The 12,642-nt window shown below is 36.9% G+C and overlaps 1 protein-coding gene across 1 annotated transcript in view; it reads left to right on the top strand.

The window, feature by feature from the left end:
* The window catches only part of LOC138172883 (butyrophilin-like protein 3), a 19,878-nt gene extending 7,507 nt beyond the window's left edge, over positions 1-12,371 (top strand). The window contains exons 4-7 of the mRNA XM_069102731.1: positions 8,957-9,058; positions 9,325-9,345; positions 9,431-9,457; positions 11,698-12,371. Of these exons, the coding sequence (XP_068958832.1) occupies positions 8,957-9,058; positions 9,325-9,345; positions 9,431-9,457; positions 11,698-12,371 (824 nt within the window). The remainder of the gene's footprint in view (positions 1-8,956; positions 9,059-9,324; positions 9,346-9,430; positions 9,458-11,697) is intronic.
* Positions 12,372-12,642: the final 271 nt, after the last annotated feature.

Here is a 12,642-nt window from a genome sequence, read left to right as displayed (position 1 = left end):
AAGGAAGGAAGGAAGGAAGGAAGGAAGGAAGGAAGGAAGGAAGGAAGAAGGAAGGAAGGAAAGGAGAGAGGGAGGAAGGAAGGGAGGAAGGGAGGAAGGAAGGGAGGAAGGAAGGAAGGAAGGAAGGAAGGAAGGAAGGGAGGGAGGGAGGGAGGGAGGAAGGAAGGAAGGAAAGGAGGGAGAGGAAGGATGGAGGGAAAGAAGGAAAGAAAGAAGGAAATACTTATTAAGTACCTATTATATGCTAATTTACAAATATTAACTTGTTTGACTTTCACAACAATTCTTGAAGCTAAGTACTATTGTCATCCCCATTTTCCAGTTGAGGAAATCAAGAAAGACAGAGATTAAGTGACTTACCCAGCATCACACTGTTGGTAGGTGACTAAGGATAAATTTTAACTCAGGTCTTCACTTTAGGGCTAGCTAACAACTAGCTGCCTAGTTGATAGGGGTAAAAATCCACATAACTAGGTCTTTTAATCCTGTATCCTCATCATACTAGGCTTGGTGTTGCCAGGATTTGTATAAGAAAGGCTAATTATAAAACATTTGTAGTTCTGTCATCATGATCAGAGATATTTACTAAGAAGGGAAGATGATGAAATTAGGCAAAAGTGCATTATGCTATATTCCATTCAAAAGAGTACAATGAATATAAATCAAACATATATGCTCTGACGTTTTGATGGAACTTTGAACTCACTGGTGTGGTAACTCTCTCCAACAGCACAGATCACATACCATCAATACCATCTCATCTTTTGGGAATCTTGTCTATGTCTATGTCCTTGTGTAAATCTTAAACAAGGAGTTTACCTAAGATTGTGCGGGTTTTCCACTAGATCTCTAAGATTTAATATTCCTCACTCTTATCACATTGTAATTCTTTTCCACAACTCTTGTTTGGGCTAGAGATGTTGACACATATATGTAATTCCTAAGGCTGGGGAGCTTGAGACTAGTGGATTGCTTGAATTCAGAAATTCTTTGTTGTGGTCATGTAAAAGCCAATCATGTGTCCACTTTGAATCTGGCACTTATATGGTAAGCCTCCCAGGTAGGACCACAAGGAAATCCAGACTGCCTAAGAAGGAAGTAAACCAGCCCAAGTCAGAAAAATAGAGCATATTAAAGACTTCAGGTTGAGAATTATTTGTTTGGGGCACAGGAGAAGCCTTTGCAAATTCATCAGAGATTCTATCTCCAAAAACAGATATACATATAGACATAGATATAGATGTGGATATAGATATAGATATGTAATGAATCTCTCTATCATGTGTTAGACCCTACTTTCTCCTACTGTACCTCTCTATCACCCTTTGGGTGTGTAGCAGCAAGCACCCCAAGCGTCCTCAGGGTTTGCAGCTACCACAGGTTCTTGGATCTGCTTTGCTAAAGGAAAGCAACTCAAAATGGGTTAACAAGCTTACTTTAATCAGTCAGACATATATCGTTTACCTTATTCAGGAGAAAAGGTCAGCACCCTGAATCTCAAAGTATACAGGCATAATTATCAAGACAGAAACATCAAGTAGACAGATTTCCAAACTGCCCAACCATTACATCCATACCCAGTCAACATCTGGGTTTCCACATTCTGGGTTTTTCAAAGCCGGGGGACTCTCAACAACGGCTTCCCAGAATTCAGATCAAATCACAGAACACTTCTCAAAGTGAGTCCCAAAACAAAGCTACACATCAGGGCTTATATAGCCTTCTCCTGGCTCAGAGAATGTAACAACCTTATTGACCCACTGGCCAATCAAGAAGTATCTACTGAAAAACAAGCCTCCCACCCCAGGCTCCAGGTGCACGTTAGCCTAGGGGCAGGGAAGATCTTTAAATCTGCATTTCCATTACAGGGTGGCCTCCAATTTTTTTCCTTCATAGAACATAGCATTAAATTTTTTTCCAAATTACATGTAGAAACAATTTTACCAATTATTATTTTTAATTTGAAACTACAAGTTTTCTCCCTCCCTCTCTCCCCTCACCCCCTATTTAAGAAAAGAAGCAATGTGACTTGGGTCATATGTATGCAACCATGCAAAACATATTTCCCTCAGTCATAGTGTGAAAGGAGACCAAAAAAAAAACCCTCTGAAAAAAATAATGGGAAAATTACTATACTTCAATCTGCATTCTGACTCCATAAGTTCTTTCTCTGGAGGTGAATAGTATTTTTCATCGTGAGTCCTTTGGAACTGTCTTGGATCCTTGTATTGCTGAAAATAGTTGTCATTCACAGTTGTTCATTGTATAATATTGCTATTACTCTGTACAATCTTCTCCTAGCTCTGCTCACTTCACTACATCAGTCTATATAAGCCTTTCAAGTTTTTTTCTGAAATCAGCCAACTCATCATTTCTTATAACACAAGAATTTTCCTTTACTTTCATATACCACAATTTGTTCAGCTATTCCCCAATTGATGGACTTCTCTTCAATTTACAATTCTTTACTACCACAAAAAGAGTTGCTACACATATTTTTGTACAAATAGGTCCTCCCCCCACTCCTTTTATCCCTTTGGGATATAGGCCTAGTAGTGGTATTTCTGGATCAAAGGGTGCAAACAGTCTTATAGTGTTTTTGGCATAATTCCAAATTGCTCTCAAGAATGGGTGAATCAGTTTACAACACTACCAACAATGCATTAGTTTATCAATTTTCCCTCATCCTCTCAAACATTTAGCAATTTCCTTTTCTCTTACATTAGTCAATCTGGTAGATGTGAGGTGCAATCTCAGAGTAGTCCTAATTTGTATTTCTCTAATCAATTGTGATTTAGAGCATTTTTGTAAGACTTTAGACAGCTTTCATTCCTTCATTTAAAAATTGGCTATTCATTTGTTTTGGTGGGGCAGCTAGGTGGCACAGTGAATAGAGCACCAGCCCTGGAGTCAGGAGGACCTGAGTTCAAATCCAGTCTCAGACACTTAATATAAAAACTAGCCATGTGACCTTGGGCAAATCACTTACCCCAATTGCCCTCCAAAAAGCAAAAATTAAATTAAATTAAAAAAGAAAGAAAATTGGTTCTTCATATCCTTTGACCATTTATAAATTGAGGAATGACTTGTATTCTTATAAATTTGACTCAGTTCTTTATATCTTTTAGAAATGAGGCCTTAATCAGAGACATTGCAAAAAAAAAAGTTTTTCCCAGCTTTCTGCTTTCCTTCTAATCTTGGTTGCATTGGTTTGGTTTGTACAAAACCTTTTAAAAATTTAATGCAATCACAATATTCCATTTTACATCTTGTAATATTCTTCATCTCTTTTTTGGTCATAAATTCTTCACCTCTCCATAGATCTGACAAGTAAACCACTCCTTGCTGTCCTAATTTGCTTATGGAATCAACCTTTATGTTAAAAAAAAAACATATAGCCCTTTTGACCTTATGGTATAAAATGTTGGTCTCCTCCTAGTTTCTGCCAAACTATTTTCCACTTTTCTCAAGCAGTTTTTGTCAAATAGTGAAATCTTGTCTCACAACCTTGAATCTTTGGGTTTATGAAACAGTACATTAATATAGTCCTTTACTACAGTAGTGTACTATGTACCTAATCTAATACCTAATCCACCATTATTATTTCTTGAACATGGTATTTTAGGACATAGAATCATATAGCAATACCAGTAGAATATTGTTGATAAAAGGATAAACCTTTATTTCAGGGAAAGCTTGGATCATTAATAGCATTATGGGATTTCCCAAAGGTAATTTAAGCAATACCTTTTGTGTCCTTAAAACATTTGTTTACTAATATGAAAAGAAGTGTTATGTTAGATAATAGTTCATGCAAAATAAGCTCTAAAAGTTACACAAAAGCTGACTTTTAAATTCAATAATAAAGAGTTGTGATGGATCTTAATCATTTACTTCAGACAAAGTTAATATATCATGATGATACTACAAAAAGGATGAAGATTTGAAAATTAAATCCTGGTGTCAAACTTTTTATCTACACAACTCTAAGTATTAATAAGAACAACAGATATTTGTTGATTCCCATCACTTTTACAAGCATGAAGCACAAATGTTCCATTTCTTAGAAGAACTATTCTATATTATGTAGCTTAAGTTATCATGAATTTCAAAGAAATAAATAAGAAGTAAACAAGTTGAAGAATATGATAAATTTTCCATATTTAATGACATATTTAATGGTTAAATACTTAAAGGCAATTCAAGCAACATTTTTTCTCATTCATTTCTGGGCCTGCAATATTGTCTCTTCACGATGTTTAAAATATGTGTTGCATGTGCATATATGTGTAAACATGTATGTATGCCAATGGGTCAGCTATGCAAGATTATAGGATATAGAGACAGTCTTGGAGTCAGGATGACATAGGTTTGATTTCCACCTCTGATTCAGAATGTGTGACTCAAGCTCTGTGACCTTGGGCAAGTTACTCTCCTAATGACCAAAGACAACTCTCTAGCATTGTAAATTCTAGAGCAGATGCTTACATGAATTAGTAGAGGGAGTCCTGGGTCTAGTCCAAAATATACATTTGCATCAGGGGCCTCACTGATGAAAGTATGACCAGTTCTCCCAACAACACTCTTCATCTTCACTGTCACATTTACTTAAAATTATAGTGAATACAAGATCACAATATGTTTGTTTTTTTTCTTTTTACCATATAAAAGCACTATATTTGGTAGAATGAAAGACTGCCTTAAAGACTCTCCAATAAGGTGTGGCCTGATTCTGTGGGAGTCAAACAAGATTCCTCATAAAATGGAAAAAAAAAAAGATAACTTTGATGAATCTCTGATTCTTAATATCAAGCAAGGCAAAAATAAAACAGGGAGAGACATGTTTGCCAATGGTATCTGACATCATCAGGGAGGATTCCAGTGTGCAATCAAATATATAATATCTCTTAAAACCTGAATTTTTACCATCTGTAGAAAATAAATGTTGATCATGACTTTACCAGAGACTCCCTATAAGAATTTCCAGGTATTGAGAGAAAAAGAAGGTGAATCAGAAGGGAAAGAACATAGTAATGAGTGCCTGGCATAGAAAGAAACCATATTTCTTGGTAAATTTTAGTTGGTCTCAGAAAGAAACCAAAGACTACCACAAGGATAGAGGCTTTTTTTCTGAGGCCCTAGAACTTTAGAGAGCTCAAAAATATACCAAGTACTTAGAAACAACTGAACTCATCACTTAGTTTCCAAGCAGAGAGAATAGTTAACTGGCTTCTGCCTCAGTTTCCTCCTATATAAAGTAGCATAAAACAGTGCTATCTATTTTACCAGGTTATATTTCAGTAGAAAGAGTACTGGACAAAAATGGTGCCGACCATGCATGCTCAATGCAGAGCCTAGGGAACTGAGGCATGGCTTAACACCTGTGGGACCTTAGGCAGGGGCAGAGTCAAGATGGTGGAGTAGAAAAAGGACTTCCACAGGGCTCTGGCTTCCACCTACTACAATTCATGTAAAAGGTGACTCTGAAGAAACTCTGGAGCTACAAAACCCACAAAATGACACAGAGAAGTTAACCTCCCACTGAGGACAGCCTGGAAGGCTGGCAGGAAGAGGAAAGTACAGTGCTCTGGGAGCCGAGTATGAGCCAGAGGTTTTAACCTCAGGAAGGACCTGACGAGATCACAACTAGAGGGACTTCAGATCAGCAGCAGCTGTGGCAGTTTAGAGAATTATCAACATATAGCTGCAAGATACAAAGTGAGAGGTCAGTGCAATATGAACTTTGGGATCCAGTAGCTCAGGAGTGTGGTCAGCCTTTGCTCATGGGGGTGAGAAGCCACTGAAGCCCAGCAGCCATGCAGCCCCAGTCACGTGGATGCTTCAGCTCCTGGCATGCAGACTATAGGGGGGCCAAATAACCAGTCTGAGGGGTAATCACTTTTGCTTTAACCTACTTGGATCTGGATTGTTGTCTAGGCTGAAGGCCATGTGAAATATCTCATTGGGAAAACCACTGACCTGGAAAATAGATCTAGGAGAAATAATTAAAAATTATTGGACTACCTGAAAGCCATGATCAAAAAAAAGACCTAGAAATCATCCTTCAAGAAATTCTCAAGGAAAATTGCCCTGATGTTTTAGAACCAGAAGGCAAAATAGAGGTTGAAAGAATCCACCCATCCCCTCTTGAAAAAGATCCCAAAAAGAAAACTCCTAGGAATATTATAGCCAGGTTCCAGAATTCCCAGATAAAGGAGAAATTATTAAAAGCATCCAGGAAGAAACAATTTGAATATTGTGGAAACACAATCAGGATAACACAGAATCTGGCAGCTTCCATACCAAGGGATCGTAGGGCTTGGAATATGATATTCTGGAGATCAAAGGAGCTGGGATTAAAACCAAGAATCACCTACCCAGCAAAACTGAGTATCATGTTTCAGGGAAAAATGCGGTCATTCGGTGGAATAGAGCACTTTCAAGCATTCTTGATGAAAAAACCAGAGTTGAAAATAAAATTTGACATTCATATACAAGAAGAAAGAGAAGCATGAGAAGGTAAACAGGGAAAAGAAATCATAAGGAACTTATTAAAGTTAAACTATTTATGTCCCTACAAGGAAAAACTATAATTGTAACTGATGAAACTTTTCTTTGTATGACAATAGTTGAAGGGAAGAGAAATGTGTGTGTGTGTGTGTGTGTGTGTGTGTGTGTGTATGTGTGTGTGTGTGTGTGTTTTGGAGGGTATATGGGTGTATGACTACATATGTGAGTATGCATATATATGTCTACAGGTATACATAGACAAAGGGCATAGGACCAATTGAATAAGAAGGGATGATACTTAAAAGGTAAAATTAAGAGGTGAGATAGCAATATAATGAGAGGAGATGGGGAGAGACAGAATGGGGTGAACTATCTCATATAGAAGAGGCAAGGTAAAATGGTTACAATGGAGGGGAAGAGTAGGAAGGCAAAAGAAAATGGGTCGACCTTATTCTCTTTGAGTTTGGCTTAAGGAGAGAATGATATACACACTAAATAGGGTATCTCACACTACAGGAGAGTAGGCTGAAAGGGGATGAGAGGGGTAATGATGGAAGGGAGGGCAGGCTGGGAGGGAGGGAAGTTGGAAGCACCCACTTTTGAAAAGGGAGGGGAGCAAAGTAGAGAATAGAACAAGTTGGAGGTGGGATAGGAGGGAGGGAAATATAGTCAGTCTTTTACAATATATCTACTATGTTATTGTTTTGCATTAGCCACACATGTACAACCTATACTGAACTGCTTATCTTCCCAAGTAAGGGTGGTTGACAAGGGAGGAAAGGAATGCATCTGGAATTCAAAGTTTTAAAATCAAATGTTTAAAATATTTATATGCATATATCTATATATATATATATATACTATTATTAATATTATTTTACATGTAACTGGGAAATAAGACATACAGGCACTGGGGCATAGAGATCCACCATGCCCTATTGGAAAGTCAGAGGGGGTATGGGAGAAGTTATGGGAGACAGCAGATTGGAGGAGGGGATATCCTGTGGGATCGCTATTTTGGGATGGTGGGTAGGGGAAAAATGGGGAGAAAATTTGTAACTCAAAATCTTTCAGAAATGAATGGTGTAAACTAGAAGTTAATAAAACATTTGATTAAAAAAAAGAATACTGGACTTGTAGTCACATGATTAGTACTCAAATCTCAACTCTTACACTTAACTATGATTGTGACATTGGTCAAATTCTTTTAATCTCTTTAATTTAACTACTAAATGAGAGGATTTGATTAGATGAAGTATAATTTCCTATTCAGTTCTGGATTTCTGATCATTTATTCTATAATTTTAGGTATGTAGTCCAATCCTTCATTTACAAAGAAAACACCAAGTAAACAATAACCAGTAAACAAAAGTGATGGCATTTCATGGGGGAGTAGAAAGGATATTGGATTTGCAGTCCACAAGACTTAGATTCAAATTCAACTTTAGACATTGAGAAAGTCACTTAGCTTCTCTGTGCCTCAGTTTCCTCATTGGTAGAAAAGATGGAGTCAGTCATTTTTTAATTTAACATTCATTTTTTTAATTTTAAAGTTTCAAATTCTCTCCCTCCCTCCTGCTTCTCCCTTACCCACTGGGAAGGGAAGTAATATGATACTCATTATACATATGAAGTCATGCCTAATATATGTCTACATTTACCATGTTGCAAAAATAAAAAGCAAAAGAAACAAAGTGAAAAAAAGTATGCTTCCATCTTCACTCACGGTTCATTAGTTCTCTCTTTGAAGGTGAATTATAATTTTCATCATGAGCCCTTTGGAATTATGAATCATTGTATTGATCAGAATAGCGAAGTCTTTCACAGTTCATTGTTATATTGCTTATTCCTGTGTACAATATTCTCCTGGCTTTGTTTACTTCACTTTGCATAATCATTTCATATAAGTTTTTACAGGTATTTCTGAAACCATTGCCCTTGTTATTTACTATAGCACAATAGTGTTCCATTATATATCCTACAATTAATTTAGTCATTCCCAAATGATGAGCATCCCCTTCAATTTCTAATTCTTTGCCACCACAAAAAGAGCTTCTATAAATATTTTCGTGCATATAGATCACTTTTCATTTTCTTTGATCTCTTCTAGATACCAACCTAGTAGCTGTATTGCTGAGTCAAAGGATATGCACACTTCGATAGTCTTTGGGGAATATTTTCAAATTGCTCTTCAGAATAGTTGGAATAGTTCTTGATAGCTAAGATCCCAGAAGCAGTAAATCGATGCTGCTTTCATGTTGTGACTCCTCTTTCCACCACACCATACTATCATTGAATGCCTTACTTGTAATAATTCAGAAACATATCAGCATTTTTATTGTTACCATCATTATCTTGATCATCCTTATTATCAATAATATTCTCAGGACAAAATATTGAGATCGATTCTGATTTTAACCTGGAGTTTTATGTCGGTATCTTATAGATCAGTTCTTCCAGTCCTCCCCCTGGAGCTATGTTTTCTTTGTGGTGATGTTTCTCATCTTGGTTACCTTTGGTTTTCTCATTTTTACCTACTGTGATAAAGGTAAGTGGAATGAATGGGAGGAGGGGAGTACTGCAAAACTCTTTCTGACTTTTCACTACTGTAATGCACTTCTTTTATTCATTTTGTTTTTGTCTTTGGAACCCAACCACCACTGGGGAAATGGTTTCTGGGATAGACCCATACTCAGAAATCATTTTACTTCTTGTTATTGGATTTGGTTTCCTTAAAATATTCTCCCTTTCTTCAAATCTTGATGTACCCAAGTCATGTTTCACTCATAGCTTCCTGTTTCTCTTTATTTTTAGAGAAAATTGAGAAAAAGCTGGGTAAGTTTTATTATTTTATACCAAGTTTCTTTTGGGGAGACTCTATTTCTCAATATTATCTCACCTCTGATTCATTATTTTTTAGACTCAAAGAAAAAAACAAAAGAGACCGGTAAGAGAACAGCTTCCCCACCTATCATATGTTCATCTCCCCTCTAGTCACAAATCCCATTCCCTTATTTGTCTTTCCTTGCCCCTGGTTCCAGAAATAACATTTAGCTCTCTGTTTTCAGAATGGATTGAAGCCACTGGACATTCAGGTAATTGAAACTGGGTGGTGGTGGCTTGGTGTTTTGTTTTGTTTTGTTTTGTTTTCAGGATCTTGGTTTTCTTCTCTTCCCACCCCAAACACATCTCTTGCTCCCCTGCTTCTTCCTCTTCTTTTATCCCTGACTCTGAAGAAATGGGTTGGGAAGGAATGTTGATATTGGTTTCCTAAGCCTTCATTTTTGGGAAATGGACAGTAGAGTAAATGTTATATGGGGCTAGTTCTGAGGTGAAATCAAAGACTTTATTTCAATTGGAAGAGTATAGTACAAGAAGGCTGTGCTATATTAGGGAAGGAAATGTTTATTAGTATCATTATCATCTGAAGTTATAGGGTAATCCAGGAGTATATTCGTATATTTTGTAATTAATTGATAACATTACATCTTCTTTGTTATCAATTTTTGAGACCTCAGGGCACCTAGGTTGCAAGTTGAATAGAGTTCCAGCCCTGGAGTCAGGAGGACCTGAGTTCAAATCTGACCACAAACACCTGACACCTAGCTGTGTGACCTTGGGCAAGTCACTTAACCCCAATTGTCTTGCCCTTCCTCCTCCAAAAAAAAACAGAAAACAAAAAAATAGAAATTTTGAGGCTTCACCTCAGATTATTAAATATTATTTAATAATATGCAGAAACATATTACTCAGATGTTTATATTTCTTTATATGCAAGTTTACATTTCTTTTAAAAGTACTGAATATACAATCTGTTAATAATGGAATCAATAATAAAACAGAAATATAGATAATTATTTGAAATATATCAGCTGCCACAAATATCACAGATAGAATCATCACATGCCAACAATCTAATGGTAGATGGGTTCTCTTCATTTCTGAGAATATAGTCCTACATAATTTATTTAAAATACCAAATAAAATGACATGGGAAAACAGAGAAAAATCTGAAAAAAAAATCTTTGTCTTCTTCCTAGGATAAAGGTTAAAAAGTTTTCTTCAAGAAAGAAACCCTCCCCATCATTTTTTCTCTCTTTCCTATCCAGTTCCCTCTGGTAATGCCAGAAATGCAATCTCTTCAGCACCTGTCATGTCATCACTTTGAATAGTGTCTCCAGACTCAATCCTCATAAAAATTATTTTTATGGTCCTTCATAAAACAAGAGCTGGTGGTCCTATGAAGAAAAACGTTTCTCACTTTACTCTTTGTTTCTCCCATAATTTATCTCCACAGATCTCACAAATTAAAAATTAAAGTACATATTCTCTCTGATTCTATAGAGAGAAGCATCTCATAGAATGACAATTATAATTGTAACTTTTGACTTATATGCTCTCAAAGAAAAAAGTTTCTATAAACTGTTTCATACAGGCTTTTGAAATAAGTGTTGCATTGGCAGTAAAATTTTTAACCTACCACCCATGAAATTGTATTTTTAAAAATGCATTAATAATTATTTCAACATAAATTATTTTGTAACACTAGATTTTATTTCACACATTTAAAAAATACTCTGAGAAGGGATCCATAGGATTCACCAGTCTCCCAAAGCTTAAAAACCCTTCAGCTATGTGGTCCCTGTTTTGAATCAGGTTTCTTTTCTTACAGAAGTTATTCTTGGCCTGTCTTTTCTTTCTCGCCTACTTTCCATAATATCTTCATGCAGAAATTACTTGTAGATGATTCCTCAAGTTTTAATTGTCCTATAATACTTAACAAGATTTAATTTTAGGGAAGTGAAAGGCAGTCAATAACATCAAAGGGCAATTTGTGCATGTTTTCAAATACATAACAATCCCAAGGGATAAGGCAGGAGAAAAATCTGGTGGGAGGAAACAGATAGCAGAAATTATCTGGGACCAATATCACTTGGCCTTAGTTGGAAAAGTTCTCTTCTCATCTCTTTCTTCTTTTCCCTTCCTTTGGTTTCTCTTTGTCTTATCCTTTCTCTCTTTCTTTTAATTCTCTTGCTGTATTCTCTACATTTCTCTCGTCATCACATTTCTGCCTCTCTGTGTCTTTCTGTCTCTCATTTGCCCTCTTCTTATCCTACTTGCTTTTCTTCTCCCTTGTTCAATTATTCTCATTTCTTCCCTGCTTATTTTCTTTCATTTTCCTCCCAGTGGAAGTTACTCTGGATCCAGACACTGCTCATCCAAAACTCCATGTATCTGAAGATGAGAAGTCAGTGATCTATGAAGACAGAGAGCTTCCAGTGCTTCAAACTGAGAAAAGATTTAAGTTTCCATGTGTGGTAGCCTCACAGAGTTTTTCCTCAGATCAACATTATTGGGAGGTGGAGGTTGGGGAAATGAAGAAATGGTACCTGGGAGTATGTTGGGATAGTGTGAACAGGGAGGAATGTGAAGTCACATTCTCCCCTGAAAATGGCTACTGGCTTTTGGGGGTATGGAATGAATATGAATATTTTATATTTAACCCCACTAGAAGTGCCCTCACTCTCCCAGTAAAGCCCCATAGAATAGGAGTTTTCCTAAATTTTAAGGCCATGGAAGTCTCCTTCTTTAATGTGACTTCAAGATCACACATCTACACATTCACTAACTGCAGATTCCATGGAAAAGCCCTTTACCCATTCTTCTGTCCTCGGAAAAGTACAAAGCAGGAACATTCAATCCCCATGTCAATTTCTCCTGTGTTAACTGTGACTTCCAGAGACATTCCTTGGGAAAACAGGAATCCTACTGTAGCCAGACCTCTATGTGCTTCAGTGTGGCCCTGGAGAAATGCAAAAAAATCCCATCAGGTCTCAGCACATGCCAGATACCGCTACTAGGACCCCAGCTCAGCACTAGGCAAGTGTAATAGTAATGGAATTTAAAGATCCCCCTGTACTGGCTTGGTTTGGGGTTTGATTGTGTTAAAACCCAGAGCTTGTGAATCCCACTTGTGGGATGGACTTGTTGACATGAAAAGAGAGGGATGAACTGGGAGGAGCTGGTGACGTAAATTTAGGGAGACACAAGAAAAGAGAGAGGCAGAAGAACTTTATGGAAGCAGCATCTTGGATGCAGAGACTGAGAGGATTGCTGAGGGCCAGCTTGAAT

The sequence above is a fragment of the Petaurus breviceps genome, unplaced genomic scaffold, assembly GCF_028583685.1.
Source record: "Petaurus breviceps papuanus isolate PSGF00001 unplaced genomic scaffold, PetGlider_PUasm1.0 551, whole genome shotgun sequence".
Lineage (NCBI taxonomy): Eukaryota > Metazoa > Chordata > Mammalia > Diprotodontia > Petauridae > Petaurus > Petaurus breviceps.
Note: the sequence above shows the minus strand (reverse complement) of the source record. Positions and strands in the feature narration are given on the sequence as shown.